This window comes from Gobio gobio (genome assembly GCF_949357685.1).
Source record: "Gobio gobio genome assembly, chromosome: 6".
Taxonomy (NCBI): domain Eukaryota; kingdom Metazoa; phylum Chordata; class Actinopteri; order Cypriniformes; family Gobionidae; genus Gobio; species Gobio gobio.
The window spans coordinates 9,579,516-9,597,635 of record NC_137102.1 but is presented as its reverse complement, the minus strand read 5'-3'; the positions used below and the strand labels follow the sequence as shown (position 1 = coordinate 9,597,635).

Sequence of the window (18,120 nt, the reverse complement as noted above, 5' to 3'; positions counted from 1 at the left end):
CCAAACTGTTGGTCCAATTAAATATTTTAAATTGTATTAACAATAGTTTATTTCTCCCTTAATGCGGTGAAGAAAAGTGGCACTGCATAGGCTAAAAACCTGCAAATAAAAATAAAAACTAACATTAATGACAAAGTTCCCCTGCATCACATCTGGCAAGTGACAGAACAGAAGTTACTTAATTATAAAATGAGGATGAGACGAATGAATGGATGATTAAGAAAATCACAAGCTTGACGTGTTTGATATTAAAAGGCAATAAGCCCTGAAAGAGGCCGGCGGCAATCTAACGGCACCGTGTTCAACAGTCGCATGGCACATATATCACACAAATGACTTAATTTACTTATTACCTATTATTTTAGACATGTATGACATGAGTAAAATAAAACTATTGGCTACCATTAGATAATTATGTGGTAACCGAGAACACACTCATGTAACCAATGAATGCAGGAACTGGTGATTCTACAAAATATTTGTTAAACTTCATACCGGAGGCCTGTTGCATGAAGCTAGCTGAACAAACTCTGAGTTTTAGTGTAAGTGTAGAGTTGACAAATCCAGATAAATCCAACCTCAGGGTTTCGGCAGGGTCTTAAAAAGTCTAAAAAAGTCTAGAATTTCAAAATCTAAACTTTAGACCTTAAAAAGTCTTAAGTATTCTGTTTTAGGTCTTAAATCATTTTTAAACCCGTCTTAATTTTCCTACGTCCGTGTAACACTAATTCTAATGCCCAATTATAATTTGCTGATTACGATCTCGAAAATCACCCCAAAAAATTTTGCGAAATCCTTGTGGGATTGAGCTATGAGGAAGTGCAAGTTTATCAATACAAGTTTATCGATTTGTTCCATTTGAATGAAATTAATTTACTTTGCAAGTAATTTTGTGACTGCATTTCCTTTTAAAGGTCTTGCATTTCATTTACATTTACGCATTTGGCAGACGCTTTTATCCAAAGCGACTTACAGTGCACTTATTACAGGGACAATCCCCTTGGAGCAACGTGGAGTAAAGTGCCTTGCTCAAGGATACACTGGTGGTGACCGCTGGGATAGAACCAGCAACCTTCTGCGTATCAGTTCAGTGGTTTAACCCACTGGACCACCATCTCCACATTTCATTCATAATGGTCTTAAAAAGGTCTCAAAAAGTCTTTCATTTGACTTTGTGAAACCTGCAGAAACCCTGAACCTGGTTTAGATCAAGTTCAACGAGAGATACAGGTGGTGTGGCTTTATTGCATTTTTACTTGCAGCTGATTGGTCCAGTTTGGGTTTGCAATCTCTAACCCAGAAGAAAACCTATTCCAGAGCAGGTTAGCCGTGTAGTTTAAGTTACTATGGTTATGAACACTGTTAAAAACCAATCCACTTTCTTGAGCCCGAAAAACCAGAGTTTGTTCAAACTAATCTCGAACTAAAACCAGCTTTGTGCAACAGGCCACGGGTCATAAAGCAAAGCTCTGGAGAATAACTTCCGTGCTCAATACTCACCAACGTCTTGTGACGACGAATATCTCTATTCTCTTGGGAATGTTTGTTTCGGTCTTCAGCACCGGCTGGTTCAGTTCTGCTCGCTCTCCCGCGCATCTTGCGTATGCATATACAGTTTTTTTGGACGTAGGATTTGTTCATCCAACATGGATTTTCACTTTGACTTCATAGATTAATTGAGCAAAGTTAAATATTCGGTGTTCGGTGAATATACATTTATTGGGCCAATATGTAATTATCAATTTCCACAATTTTTCCAAATAGTTTTTTTTGTACAGTGGACAACCACCTAGTAATGCATTACAGTAATCTAGTCTAGATGTCATGAATGCATAACGTAGCTTTTCTGAAACCGATAGCGTGTTCTGTTGCTTATCAATGTTTCTGAATTGGAAGAAGGCTGTTTTTGTAACATTTGAAATATGATTATCACAAGACAAATTGCTGTTTATCATAACACCCAGCATGTTTTTTTTGTCAACTGGCATTATGCTCATTTTATGTTATTGCCATAGATGCGTGATCAGTGGTATCCATTGGTTACACAATCTACACAATAGCAGATGAAGTTTCTGGCTGAGCAAGAGACGTAACACTCTCATGGGGTTCGATTCAGCTGCTCTTTGATTTATTTCACACTTCTCTTTTATATCAAATGAATAATGTGAAAATGTTGCCAGCACGCACTTGAGAGCTTTTTTCAGTTTGAAAAAAATAAGCAAAAGAGAAAATATTTGTTTAGTATATTTTTGCCTAGCAGATACAATTTGTTCTTCGTACTGTAGATTATTGCTGTGGTAAATATGCTCTCTTTTCATGTAGAAAAACGCACACACACACACACACACACACACCCAGAAAGAGATGCATACGCACACAAACAGCTTAAGCTTTGAAATTTGTAATAGAGAGCTAGCGAGCTGCTGGCGCTCTGGATGGTCTCTTTCTCTGTTAATCTCCTTACCAGCAGACTGGTAGCCCACATTAGTGTGAATGTGTGATAACTAGCGAAAGTATACAGTAAAGTAGACTTTGGAGTAGAGGAAGACCGATAGAGATCAGTCCACTGTCGTCCTATTGGAGTCGGTCTAGCAGATGAATATCTGTCACTGCAGCTTTTAAAAGGGAGGATTACATTAAACCGCTCACCTCTTTCTCACTAATGGCAAATTACCAAACTCCGTGCCGCCCATGCACGCTTCCTTATTCTGACGTGAAGGGCTCTTGGTGCAGTGTAAAATTGACCTTTCCATCAGTACGCCGGCTTTAATTTGCGGTTAGCGGTGAAGGCTGAGCCCTGATTTAATCAGTCCTTTCCTTCTTGTAGCGTGGGCAGTTTATCAAGCCCTTGCACAAGGCAACCTGTGCTCTCAGGTCTGCGGCAGCAGTAACCGCAAACCCTGCATCACGGTCATGTCTGCATTCTGCAGAGAGAAATGTGTTTGGTATATGTTCTTTCTGTGCATTCTTAATGTAGACATTGTTATGAATATTAAAACAGCTGTAGGAATGAGGTCGGTCGAACCAAGACACCTCTAATGAGGTGCTTGTTTTGACAATATGGTTTTTTTCAAAGTCTCATTTATATGTTCACACACTAAAGTGTATTCTTAAAGGGATAGTCCACCCATAATGGAAATTCTGTTATCATTTACTCACCCTTGAACCGACCGAAATCTGAATCACTTTCTTCTGTGGAATATAAAAGAAGCTATTTTTTGACAAACAGTTTAGTTCCCATGGACTTCAATTGTATTTTTTGTCCATACAATGAAAGTGAATAGGAACTGAAACTGTTTACCGACATTCTTCAAAATATCTTCTTTCGTGTTCAGCAGAAGAAATAAGAGGCTTGGAACGCCATAGGGTCTCTGTCCCTTTAAAGCACTTAAATGTTTATGCTGCAAGATTGAGTAATGTCACCTCCTAACATGCATACATTAAAAGGCTTCTGATCCATAATAGGTGCTCTAGTGCATCTAAATGCATCGCTTTAGCACCACAATAAAGCGCCTTGGAGCCCTGAATGAAGCGTAGGATTAGGATAGAGTGTGTGTGTGTGTGTGTGTGTATGTATTTGAGAGGGTGTGCAAATACTCAGTGGTCACCATTATAAGTTAATGGCAGAACGTATTCTGAGCCGGATCAGTCTGCTTAGCATGCAAAATGTGCAACACACCCAGTTTGTTTCAAATGGTTAATGAGTTTTCATTGTGCTCAAGTGTTTGCTTTCATTTATAATCCTATTAATCGCATTTGATGCATTTGTATTTTCTAGGCTGGCTGCTTTCAGATTTGTGTCTATATCTGTCTCGCAGGTTTCTCAAAGCCTGCATTCGTGTGGTAATATTGTGAAGGGGTACAGCGTCACACTTTCTGTAGGACGAGTCAATGCATTCTATCTTCCACTCATCTGCCTACCCTCCTCTTTTGTTGTGCTGTGACTTTTTGCACACAGGATGTTGACTCTAAAGCCGTTTTAATGTCTGTCAGCTGTTTATTTTATTATTTACATAATGGAAATGTTCACAACCACGTATTAAAGAAGTACTTAACTTTCACCTTTAAGGTGATGGTTATAAAAACAATATGTTATTAATTTTATTTTCATTTTCAAAAAATAATTTACCACCACCACTACCACTACTACTACTACTAATGCATGTCAGTAAATATTTCATTTACATTTGTTATTTATTTATTTAAAGCTGCAGTCCTTAAGTTTTGCCTCTTTGTTGCCATCTCTGTTTGAAACCTGCAATAGCAGTTATTTGCGGAGTTATCATCTTTACGTGGGTTGTGCATCGGCACGGCTCCTCAGCGCGCATGAATCTCATGTTTTGAGGAGTGTGTGTGGCTGTCAGTCACCGCACCAGTGTGGATATTGTACTTCAGAATCACAGATTCGACGTCTTGGAAGTATGACCAAAATAAGAATTTTCACCGGAAAATGTCATCTGAACAAATAAGAAACATGTAGACGATCTCTAACTGAGAAAAAACTACTACAATAAATCACGCTACCATCAGTGATTGAATCTAACAATTGCTTGGCTCATATCACATCAAACCGTGCAAATTATTAGGGGCCAAGGCACCTATTGAAACCGTTAGATTTCTTATTATCATTATTCCGCCATTGAAGTCTATGGCTGCCCATAGAACTGTTTGCGGGATAGTTATGAAATTTGGCACACAGATAGAAGTCTGGACCAACATTAACCACACCAATTTTGGAGTCTCTAAAACAATCCCTCTAGCGCCACCACCTGTCCAATGTTTCACTCATGTTTATGTTAATAACTTTTGAACCCTAATGGATAGAAACAAAATATTTTTTTCTTTTGATTCCTTGGCTCAAGCCGATTTGATGTCACCATGTGACGTCATTTTCTGTCATGAAAATGTTCCCGCCATTTTTAATTAACCGAAAAACCTACTTTTGCAAACTCCTACTAGGCCGTTGCTCCAATTTTCACAAAAATGTTACCAGATGATCTCCAGACCATGCTGACAAAAAGTTATGGAATTCAAATTGATTCGTCAAATAATTTTTGATAAACGCGCAAACAAATTTTACATAGTGGTTGCAAAAATACACTTAAGGCTATATCTCTGCATCGGTAAATCGTATTCAAACCAAACTTGGTACATGTCATCATAAGCATGACCTGAGGCAACATGCTGCGTTTCGGAACAGCGCCACCTACTAGTCCGGAGATACGAAAAATGGCTATTTTTGCTTATAACTTCTGAACCGTCTGCGTCCACATGCTGTCCAAATGTCAAAATATTGATAGTAAGGGGTAGTAAAATCCAATCAAAGTCAGGTGTCAGTCATTGTTTACGTGTTTTTACATATAAATGTCTATAACTCCAAAACGAAATGAGATATTTTCACCAAAATTGACACACACATGTATGGGCTCACTCCAAGGACACAAACAAAAAATTGTAGGATTGTGCCTCTTGCTGGCGCTATAATTAAACAAAATATGAAATTGGCTCTATACAACTCAATGTGGGGTTTTAACATTTTTGCTTCAAATGTCTTCACTCATTTTTTCAGTTGGTCTGCTGTTAGCTTCCTTGTTTGCTTCTGTTGCACTTGGCCCCAGTATTGCTGCTTGCAGCTATATTTATTATTGTTATACTCAGTTCTCAAATAGACTTGGTCGGCATTACTGGGAACGCCCACAAAAACGTCATATTCGCCACATGCCGTGGGGGAAAACAAGCCATTAGAATGAATGCACGTAGACCTTGTTAGACGTTTTTTCTTTACTCTTTGTAATGATTACGATTTATCTTTGCTTGATGCAGTCCCGAAAAGTTGCCATGTGGAATTCTGCACCTCTAGTAAGTTATCTGAAGTTTTAGAGTAAAGATAAAGCGTCTAACAAGGTCTACGTGCGTTCATTCTAATGGCTTGTTTTCCCCCACGGCATATGGTGAATATGACGTTTTTGTGGGCGTTCCCAGTAATGCCGACCAAGTCTATTGTTAATGTTATAAACATCAGCATTGCGTGACTACGTGTATTTAGTGTGTTTTAGCGTTACCTGTAGATTCAATTTATGTACACTTTAATCTTTTGCTTTTGACTACGGGTCAATCTCCAGTTGTCGCTGATGATTGTCATTTGGAACTTTCTGGATTACAATCCGCCATCAAATTGATACGTATAATTATTCCAGCTGCTGTGAGAAAAGGCTATAAATGATCCACCACCTGCATCATCCTCACATGCGAGCCGGACTCCTTTATGTATACAGATGTGACGTAATGACGCAAAGATGAACGGCGGCATGCTCAAATTTCCAGCGGAAACCCACCAGTACCACTCAAATTATAACACATTATTACAAGCTTACCGTTGTGATTCGGGCCAGGTAAGGAGATGCTCAAAAATTGATGCGCATGCGTCGTGGAGGCACACACGGAAGACAAGAAGAGGTTGAATAAAGTCGTTATATTGATTTTTTTCGCGCACAAAAACTATTGTCGTCACATCGTAAAATTATTGTAGAGTCACTGTGGTGAGATGGACTTTGTAACGACGTTTTAAGTGCCTTTTATGGGTCTTGGGAGTGTAAATGTACTGAATGCCAATGGAGGCCTATCTGAAGCCTTTCTCAGCCATCAGCTTTCAACAAAAATATCTTCATTTGTGTTCCGAAGATGAACGGGTCTTATGGGTGTCGAATGACATGAGGGTGAGTAATTAATTACATAATTTTCATTTTTGGGTGAACTAACCCTTTAACAGGGATTTGGCCAGTGGTAAACTTGACTCACCAATAGCCTGCTTGGCTTAAGTGACATCAGCAGAAAAAGAAAATTTGTTTTAGATTACAAAAGAAAGCTATTATTTATAGACATAACATGCACTCATAATGTACAATAAAACCAGAACCAGACAGTAAATAGAGTATATTTAATGTTGAAGATCTTAGTCCATCTTTGTGTATATGTGCATCACTTTTAGAAAAATAAATGGATTGATGAACAGCATTAGGACATTTTCAAAAAAAAAAGTATCCTCTATTTAAGAATTTGTTTAGTGATAGAACACATGATTCAATCCTCTATGCATCTCTTAGGGAACCTAATGCATTCGGAGGAGTGAATGGTGCTTCCATAAATATGAGGCAAGTTCAAAACAAGGGCTACTCCTTTTCAAGTACAGTGTAGGAGGATCCTTCAATCTTTCATACTGCTGGATGCAGCAGGTGAACATTAGGATACATAGCAGGATGAAAAAGGTAGACAAGAGCATCCTCAAAAAATGGCGCTGCTTGGGTTTGGGTCTCGGGTTTAGCTGTGTGCGTAAGAGAGGGCATGTTTGGTGTGGTTTAATACTGTATGTGCCCTGCTGCATTGCAGCTGTAACCAGTCATGTACACAAAGTTTTATAGATAAAGCAATAGCCCCAGAAATAGTGTGCTTTCAGGCCCGGCTCCCATATATATCTAAGAAGGTGAATGCCCCTTTTAGCCAGGGGGAAAAGGTTTGGAAGGTGAACGTCATTCTGACTAATTGCTCACTGCGGTGGGATTACACAGGCCGCCAAGAATTATGGGAGCACAGTGGGAAAAGAAAGCTGCTTGAATAGCAACCCAGCAACATGCCAAGTAATGTTTTTTTTTCCTTTTTTTTCACACCAAGGGCCATGCTCTGCCAATTCCTACTGCTCAGATTTTTATTTTTTGGATCAGACACATTGCCTTTTTGAGGCCACAGTAATGATAATTAGCAACTGAAATGGCAACATTTATTGTTGGATAAGTGGCCTAATAGCAGTGTCTCTGTTTCAGGTGGGCTCATCCAGCTCCCTGTACATTTGAAGCTTTCCGCTGTTTTGTATGCATTTTTTTCTTTCTTCAGTTTGTGTTACTTTAATTACACGAGCATAGCATATGTGATACTAATGAAATATGTTCCACAGATGGTTTCATATATTGGTTTTACACTGAAAGCTGACATGAACAGAAGTGATCCTTCATGTTGCATCTCTGCAAACATATGGGTCAATTACATACAAGCGTGACATGTCTAGTTTTTGGGGAATCGCACCACATGACATTTCACAACCTGAACTAGCCTTGTTTTGTCATAAATGGTGAAAGAGATATCTTTGTGATATTATTTCATGTCCGTTTTTATGCAAATTGGTTGCACCCCATGATTTTGCGGGTGAGAGAATGCTATAATATTATACCAGCGTTTGTGGTTGACATGTGAAGATAAAATAAGTAGTCAGACATACAGAAAAGTCCACAGACCAAGGGCTGTAACTTACTTTGCTTGTGCGTAAATAAATAAATAAATAAATAAATAAATAAATAAATAAATAAGTAAAATGAGGTCTTTGAAGGATCAGCATAATAGCTGTAGACTGCATATTTCCTTATGCAAATTCTAAATACTTGTTTGGATATTTATATTTGGTATTACAGAAAATTCTTACCTTGAGGCTGTAAAAGCAATATTCTGTTACAGAATATCTTATTGCACAACTAATATGAATGCGGTGGGATTAACCCATGTTTATTAGGAGGTATCCTTTCACCCTTGTGATGCATGTGTATTTCACATGAAACTCAATTTTGTTCTGGTTCGGAGCCACAGGCTTTAGCCTCATAATGTCAGGGTAGCTGACTCTCTACCATGACTTTTTACCCGTGAATTCCAAAAAATAATTATACATTTATATTCCAAAGCAGAAAGTATTAACAGCAAGGGTGTACTTTTAAACTTCTTTGAAGTCTGAAAAAATGATGGGTGAATGACAACCATTTCCTCTGAAAAGTATTTTCTCAGAACTCATGGGGTATCCTTGTGCTCATTTCGTAAATGTAATGTGTGTTCTATTTAAAGAGCATGCTAATTACAAATCAAGAGCATTCTGTGACAGGAGCTGGGATGCGGCACAGTTATTACCGTGATAGATTTGTCATGAGAAAATGATGTAAAAGCTTGAACTGTATGATGTCATTTATCCCACACATGTAAAGGTTATGACAGGATTGTTTTCATGTCTTTGTCTTCTGACTTTGATCATTTATTTTTAGGTCTATATCATTTAATATCCTGTTTTCTTAAAGGTAGAGGATTTAAAAGTGCAAAGACTGACATTTAAGTTGCTGTATTTCTAATGTGGATAATGTTGCTGTTTTGCAGCAAATTTTATCATTTTTATTGGTTGTATCGAGAAATTAACATGAACTTCTACTGAAGTTTGTCAAGCCGGATGATCATGTTCTCCCATATGATTTGAGCATCCTAATAATTTTGTGCTTCATTGGAAGCAATAATATATGACTGTCTGTACTGTGAGTCGCATGATTAATGTCACTAATTTGATAAGTGTGACCTACTCTAGTTGTGTTTCTTTTTTTAAATTATAAAACTGTGTTTATTTCCTGGTTTAAATTTGATTTTAAATTCAAATTCCTATTGTGCGCCATTCAGAATCAGTGCATTTTAAATTTGAGTTAAGTTCCTGAATTTGAATAAATCGCGCTATTCGCTCGTAGTTGGACGTTTTGACATTTTGAGTTTGCTCGCTTCATTCGCTTGTGAAGTTTTTTTAATTTGCACGTGAAATTCACTACACAACAGACGCGAATTTGCGTCATGGGAGGGGCTTCTACCAGCCGGCTTTTCTTGTTGCGAAATGGCTGACATGGATTGTTTTAAAATACGCAGAATATGCTCAATTTGCCGGCTTTAACTAGCTTGTAGTCTCAATAGCCTTTGTATAGCTAAAATTGAGTAAAGAGCGTTTTTTACAACTTACCAGATTGCCCGACCTCAGAATGTCTATTCACGTCTTTGCATTGACTTAACATGTAAATAACTTGTGCAAAACGCTTCATTTGCGTGTGGTGTGAACGCACCATTACAGTTCAAATTAGGAAGTAGAATTCAAATGAATTGTAATTTTTAACTAGAAGCAAAGTTTGTCAATACAGTCAATAAAGTTTGATACGAATTTGTGAATTAGACACCAGTGAATAATCTGAACTCTAGGCACTCAGCTCTGAAGACTAAATCGCAATCCAATGCATTTTCATTTCTGCTTTAGCTGTCACGGATAAAAGGACATTCACATTTGTTCTCTTTTTTCAAACCAAAACTTCTGATTATTTATCCACCCTCATGTTGTTCCAAATGATGGATGGATGGATGGATGGATGGATGGATAGATGGATAGATGGATAGATGGATAGATGGATAGATAGATAGATAGATAGATAGATAGATAGATAGATAGATAGATAGATAGATAGATAGATAGATAGATAGATAGATAGATAGATAGATAGATAGATAGATAGATAGATAGATAGAAATTCAGTTCAAATTCTAACTAATCAACTGAAAGGGAGACAGTTTTTCAATTCTGAATTCGTCGCAACCCTGCCTTGTTTTTTAATGTGGTCTTAAACATGTGGACCGGACTGTGTGTCTCTTTCTAAACTGCACAAATAATCTGCATTTCAAAATACCAAGATGTGTCAGAAATTTAGAATAACTAATTATGCAGTTTTAACACCACACCACAGAACATTTACATTTTGTTTTAAGGCAAAATTACAGAGTGATAAAACCATATTTTCTTTGTTACTTTCAGTTGCACTCAAACTCAGACAAAGGCGATGGCTCCGTCCAGTATCTACTCTCTGGAGAAGGTGCCGGTACCATATTCATTATCAACAAGTTAACGGGAGATATTCATGCAAAGAAAAGCCTGGACAGAGAAAGGAAGAGCCATTACGTACTCCATGCCCGGGCCGTCGACCGCTTCACCAACAGAGCTGTGGAACCCGAGTCCGAATTCATCATCAAGGTCCAGGATGTGAACGACAATGCCCCTAAATTCCCAGACGGCCTCTTTTCAGCCTCCGTGCCTGAGATGGCAGACATCGGTGAGCCAACAGTCAGGACCTCCTGGCTCTAGGGGGGTGTCTGAGACTGTGCCTGGGGGAACACAAGAACATTTTGTCAGTAGAGCATAGGTTTTATTTGCTGGCTCATCAGTTTCAGACCGCAGAGTCCAATTGCATTCTTTCTGGCCTGGACCTGAGCTCGCTCATCGCATGCTGCTGGTTGGTTGTGGTGGATTTAGAGTGGGATTTATTAAAGCTATTGTTTCTTATAGAAAGCCTCTCAAGAGGATGCCATGTATTGTCTGTTGTTGAAAAACTGATTTGAAGAGTAACGTCAAAATCAAACCAGAATCTCACATGAAAGCCTGAAAAGTATGTTCACTCACACATTACAAACTAATACAGCATTTGATAAACAAAAACCAGCTGTGTTCACCTCTTTTCACCCGTATCTCAATTTGAAACGTCAATGTATTATAGATCTGTGCTATCCACCCCTAATACATGAGTAATCCACATGCAGACCTTGCAGTCTGCATCAATGGCTGTGCACATCAACCCTGCAGTAAATGGACTGTCAGGAAAGTGCTAATTGTCCATAGAGTTCTTCCTTCCTATCCGAATCAATTGGCTGGACTCAAGCCAAAGAGCTGTGAAATTATCATTCCTCACAACCTTTCGGCACAATGTTCCCCCCGGGCACAGCTAGGATAAGGGCAAGGTTTATTTCTCACTTTTGGCCTTGAGTCGCTCTCTGCCACCACTTAAATTTTTTTGCTCTACTGTTTTTAATGAAATGCATTAAGTCTTTACAAATATTAAACAAACGGAAGGCTATTATATGTATCTGTTGCAATGAAAAAATTATCTGTACAGTATTCAGATAGAACTGGATGTGGGCGACACTTAAACTGGACGTGTGTCAAAACTTCATACAGCAAATATGCCTTGTACAATTTTTTTTTTCAATTATAATAAAAATAATATAATAAAAATAATATAAATGATGTATATTATACAATACTGTTCAGATGTTGGGGGATGTTTCTGAAAGATGTTTCTTATCCTCACCAAGGCTGCATTTATTTGATCAAAAATACAGTAAAAACTGTGAAATTGTATTTCAATTTAAAATGATTATTTCTATTTCAATATATTTTTAAATGTAATTTATGATGACAAAGCTGAATGTTCAGCATCATTCAGAAATCATTTTAATATGCTGATTTGATGCTCAATAAATATTTTTTTTATGTTGAAAACATTTTTTCCAGGTTTCATGATGAACATAATAAAGTTTAAAAGAACAATATTTATTTGAAATAGTTTTTTTGTAACAATATCAAAGCCTTCACTGTCATTTTTGATCAATTGAATGCGTGCTTGCTGAATTAAAGTTTTGATTTAAAAAAATATGGACCCCAAACGGAACTTTCACTGTATACATGTATATACATTTTTACACCTACATTTTCCCCCCTATTTTTTTAATGTTGCTCAGAACGTTTAAAACATTATTATAGACATTTCAAAATGTAAGTAATATGCATAATGTAGAATATTAGTTTACAACAATATATCAGGGCACAATAACAGCAAATTATTAAGCCTAAGCCTAAAATCACAGCGTGCACATTTTCATTCATCAATTTCTCACTTTAGTTTAGTAGCGTCACAGGCATGCCATTTCATTATCGTTTTTAATATGTTAATTTAAAGATTGCTTTATTCGTTACAAAATAATTAGCATTTTTGCCTATTGTTCAATAGAATTCGTTATCCACAGGTCATTATTTGTGCCTTTCCAAATAAGATATTCAGTTTCGGGTACATGACAAACACCACAAATGAGCTGGCAAGCTATCTGACTCCACTCACCAATCTGTGATGGAGTAATCACTGGCACCATTGATAGAGCCATATAGGTCAGTTGAGGGTCTCTGGCCTTTCAAGAGGGTCTATTCTAGAGCCTGGGGCTTTCTCTCTTTTGTGTTTGTGTTCTTTCTTAAATTGAAAATGAGTCTTAGGCTAGAGCAGCGTTATCACCACCACCCAAGCCCCAGACACTTTGTAATAGCATTAGATGCATTAAGGCTTGGAGGAGAGAGGCTCATGACAGGTGAATTCAACCTGGTACAGGTCAAAGAGGCATGAGATGATTCACTTGAATTAGCAAGCAGCATATTAGTACAGCATCTGCCTCTGTCAGAGCATGGTTGTGGCATGCATTAATGAGAATGAATGCAATCCTGTGCATGTAAATATTTTTAGCAGTTTAACTTGGACATATTTTTTTATATCCACACAGGAACTTCGGTATTCCAGATCACTGCCACAGATGCCGACGATCCCACCTATGGAAACAGTGCCAAGATCGTGTACAGCATTCTCCAAGGGCAGCCTTTCTTCACCGTTGACCCCAAAACCGGTACGCAAAGACCTCACTTTCTCCGAATAACCTGTTTTATGGACGCTTTGAGATGCCTTCGATTGTAGAAGGCTCCACTTGAATATTTTCTGATTGTTCCTGCAAGCTTGAGCAAAGTCACCAGCGGATGAGTCATTCCACAATAATAGGCTGTAGGAAACACAGATACAGTTTCTCTGTAAAAACTGCTTTCAGGCTCACAAAGGAACTCCCAAATTATTGCGCTACCCTATGTGGATCATAATTGATGGGTTCTCACATTGTTGATGGGCTGTCATACATGTTGTTTCCACCTTTGAAGAAATAAAAACAGCAAAAAGCCCCAAAGAGCGAGGGGAAAGACCTCTCCTGACCAGTACCAGAATGCGTCTTTTGACACAATGACATCAGTCGAGCATTAAAGCATTAGTTCACTTCAAAATGAAAATGTCCTGATATTTTACTCACCCCCATCTCATCTAAGATGTTCATGTCTTTCTTTCTTCAGTCAAAAAGAAATTACGTTTTTTTGAGGAAAACATTCCAGGATTTTTCTTCCCATCATAGACTCCCATGGTAACCAAAATGTTGAAGGTCCAAATCAATGCAGTTTCAAAGCGCTTCGAAGGGCTTCAGAGGCTCTGCACGATCCCAGACGAGGAATAGGATCTTATCTAGCCAAACGATCGCTCGTTTGAAAAAAAATAAAAATAATAATTAATATACTTTTTAACCTAAATTGCTCATCATGCGCTGCTCTGCGACATGCCAAGGATTGCGCAATCCCGTTGTGAAGGTCACGCTAGATGTAGGCGGAAGTACCGCCCCCGTGTTCACAAAGCACTCGTGCGAAAAACAAACGCCCTTTAGCAAAAAAAGGTAAAATAATGATGTCGGACGATTTTGAAGTTGAAAATGGAGTGTTTTTGGTAAAGGGCGTTTGTATTAGTCCTCGCACGTTCGCTTGGGGCGATACGTTTAACGTGACCTTTCCCTCGTGATTGCGCAATCCTTGGCACTTAACAGAGCAGCGCATGATGAGCAATTTAGGTTAAAAATATATTATTTTTTCTTTTCTTTTTTTAAATGACACTTCAATAGATAAGACCCTATTCCTCATCTGGGCTCACGCAGAGTGTCTGAAGCCCTTCGAAGCGTTTTGAAACTGCCTTGATATGGACCTTCAACATTTTGGTGAGAAAAATCCTGGAATGTTTTCCTCAAATAACTTCATTTGTTTTGGACTGAAGAAAGAAAGACGTGAACATCTTGGATGTGATGGGGGTGAGTAAAATATCAGGACATTTTCATTTTGAAGTGAACAAATTCTTTAAAAGAATATATTTAGATTTGTATGCCCTTTTGAAAGACACTCTGACTCAGGCACACACGTGTACTTCCGTTAAATAATGCGGGAAATGTAGGAAATATCACTTTCAAATGTATCTTAGAAATAAATCAATAAACTGAGGGCGATGAATATGGATGGTTTTCTTCTGAGACTAACATGAAACACTCAATTACTCTTGCAAAGCCCGGGTGGATAAACAAATCATTTTCATAATATTATCAACACATGATTGAAACATAGAGAGTGCGGCACTGTGCGACCCAGACTACAGCGTTCTGTGGCGGCAAAAAACACCCGAACCGTGGCCTACTTGTTATGATGTACCGCTCGCCTACAGTGTATATCCTAATTTAATGTTTCCTTTGCTCCTTCCTTTTTTCATTCTGTGCTTAGTAGCCATTTGGTTCAATTTCCGCAGTGGTGGTGTTTGTTTATGTCAGGTTGAATGTGCCTGGAGGGTGTTTGTCCCAGTTTGAAAGTGCCAACCTGCAGAGTGTTTATCCCATGATAGAGCCTATTTGGTGCAGGATAAATTTGCTTGGCTTATATGTGTTTGAGCGTGCCAGGGTGGTGTGTGCAAGTGCGCAAACATCTATATCAGCAGTGTACAAGGTAAAATGGTGAGTAGCATCTGTTCCAGCTGTTATTGCGTGCATAGTTCTTCAGTAGTGCCTTGTCAGTAACAGCGTGAGCTATTGACCAAAGAGACTCATCTTAGCACCAATACATACTTCCATCCCTCAGATATCCACCACAAAACCACGCCAATTTACACAGTATTGTTTCATGGGTACTCCACTGTGCATTTATTTATTATGTGTAATTGCTCATTCAGTCTCCCTCCTGCTGGGACCCTTGGGATTGTTGCCGTCCTCCACTGAAGCGGGATCTCTGATGGCGGTTTGTCTTTTAGTGGTGTCTTTGGCGCTAAAACTATGAGATTGGATGGACTGTAATCCTGCCGCGGTCACTCTTTCAACACTTTTCTCATCACTAATCCTCTGTTTGTAGCTATTATGGAGATTTTGATGGGATTAAAAGGCCAAATGATAATGTTCACATCTGGGTTTTATCATTGGGTGTTGGTTTAACGTTGCACTCTTGCATATCAGTGTTGCTTCCTTGTTTTCTGTACCCTTAGCACTGAGAGCAGTGTGTGTTTGAATTGTGCTCAAATAATCCAATACTCCAGGGCCCGTATTCATAAAGAATCTTAATGCAAAGAGTAGCTCCTAGTGACAAAATTCTAAGAAAATTCTTAGAAATGTGGGCGTGTACTCTTAAAATTAACAAAAAAATCCTAGTAAAGAAAAAAGTAATTCAGAAAGCATCTTAACCCTTAAAAGAGGTCTTAAGGTCAAATTTGTTAGGAGCACGGACGAGGACTTTTAAGAGGCTTAAGAGTTTCTTTAGCAGCGCAGAAAATGGCAGAAAGACGAAGAGGGAGAAGAAATGTGTTGCAGACAATGGGTGACAGTGACTTAATAAGACGCTATAGATTAGATCGTGCAGGGATCATGTTTGTTGCATTAAAATCAACTTTCAAAGCACCAGTTAAATAGCAATGCCAGCAATCAGAGTAATTGGAAAGAGTGGAACAATGTTTATAATTCTAAGCCAATCAAATACCTTATAGGAAATTAACAGCATGGTAAATAATAAAATGATTTATATACATTTATATAGTGTGTGTGTGTGTGTGTGTGTGTGTGTGTGTGTGTGTGTGTGTGTGTGTGTGTGTGTGTGTGTGTGTGTGTGTGTGTGTGTGTGAGTGAGAGAGAACGGTAAAATAGGACAATTTGCGCTTGTAATTTGCTTAGAATAGACCCTATACTTAAAAGCGCTCCTTTTTTCCCCCTTTTGGACAACCAACCAATCACAGTCTTCAAAAGACTGTGTCATGCGTAGCAACGGGGTCAGCCCCGCCTCTTCACTAAGATAAAAGTTTTTGTATTTTCCTTGCTCAGAGTTGCTCTCAGATCGGTCCTGAATAGCTCTTAAGCTAAGACTCCTACGTAAAAGTTTTTAAGCTAAATTAGGAGTTTTCTGAGAGGACTCTTGGAATCTTTATGAATACGGGCCCAGGTCTCTAGAGAGACATTTTTGCTCTAGGAGAGGGATATGCTCATGGAGGCTCATCTATTCTGCTCTGAGCATCACAACTATAAAACTTTATTCGTAGATATACACTGTCGTTCAAAAGTTTTGATTGGTAAGATTTGTAATGTTTTTAGAAGAAGTCTCTTATGCTCACCAAGGTTGCATTTATTTGATTAAAAGTACAAAAAAATTGCAATATTGTGAAATATTATTAAAATGTAAAATAACTATTTTCTATTTTAATATTTTAAATGTAAATTATTAAAGCTGCATTTTCAGCATCACTACTCCAGTCTTCAGTGTCACATGATCCTTCAGAAATAATTATAATATGATGATTTGCTTCTCAAGAAACATTTATGATTATTATCAACGTTGAAAACAGTTGTGTATTTTTTTTCAGTATTCTATGATGAATAGAAAGTTCAAAAGAACAGCATTTATTTTATAATCTTTTGTAACATTATAAATGTCTTTACTGTCGCTTTTTTTTTCAAGTTAATTCATCCTTGCTTTAACCTTTAACCCCCCCTACCCCCTCCCCTAATAAATAAATAAATACATTCGTACTGACCCAACATTTTTGAATGGTAGTACAATGTTGCCAAAGTTTTCTATTTTAGATAAATGCTGTTCTTTTGAACATTCTATTCATCAAATAATCCTAAAAACATGTTTTACACAACTGTTTTCAACATTGATAATAATCATAAATGTTTCTTGAGCAGCAAATCATCTTATTAGAATGATTTCTGAAGGATCATGTGACACTGAAGACTGGAGTAGTGATGCTGAAAATTAAAGTATAATTTAAGATTACAAAGTAATGTAAAAATTGTTAAAAAAAAATTTTTCACAATATTACAGTTTTTGCTGTATTTTTGGATCAAATAAATGAAGCCTTGGTGAGCAGAAGAGACTTCTTTTAAAAACATTAAAAAAATCTTACCATCCTAAAACTTTTGACCGGTAGTGTATATGCTTATAATGATAACACCAGACAGCACTGAGAATGCCAGCACCTTAACGCAGATGCACATGAGCTCTGATTTTTCATCTCTGTCATCCTTGATTTCGAACTTTGCTGCCCTATATCCATTTGGCTGCTATATTCACTGTGTAATGCATGTGAAATTACAGTAGCGGCATCAACCATCAAAAATTCCATATCAGTCAACCACTTCCAACACTTGATATAGGTCATTATTGTCAGTGACTTAGCCACTTTCTATGGTCTATATTTGGTAATGTTTAATGTTCAATGTTAAACATTAATGTTCCTGTTTTTTGGGGCGGTTTTTTAATATAAAAAAAAATATTTTTTTGTTTTGCTTATTTAATTCCATTATGTTCTAATCTAGTCTATT

The 18,120-nt window shown here is 37.7% G+C and overlaps 1 protein-coding gene across 2 annotated transcripts in view; it reads left to right on the top strand.

Moving 5' to 3' along the window:
- The window catches only part of LOC307128085 (cadherin-18-like), a 68,657-nt gene that overhangs the window by 23,849 nt on the left and 26,688 nt on the right, over window positions 1–18,120 (top strand). The window contains exons 3-4 of one of the 2 annotated variants that reach the window (XM_079819672.1): window positions 10,640–10,934; window positions 13,204–13,323. In XM_079819672.1, coding sequence (XP_079675798.1) covers window positions 10,640–10,934; window positions 13,204–13,323 — 415 coding nt within the window. The remainder of the gene's footprint in view (window positions 1–10,639; window positions 10,935–13,203; window positions 13,324–18,120) is intronic. The other variant, XM_079819673.1, reaches the window with a different exon arrangement.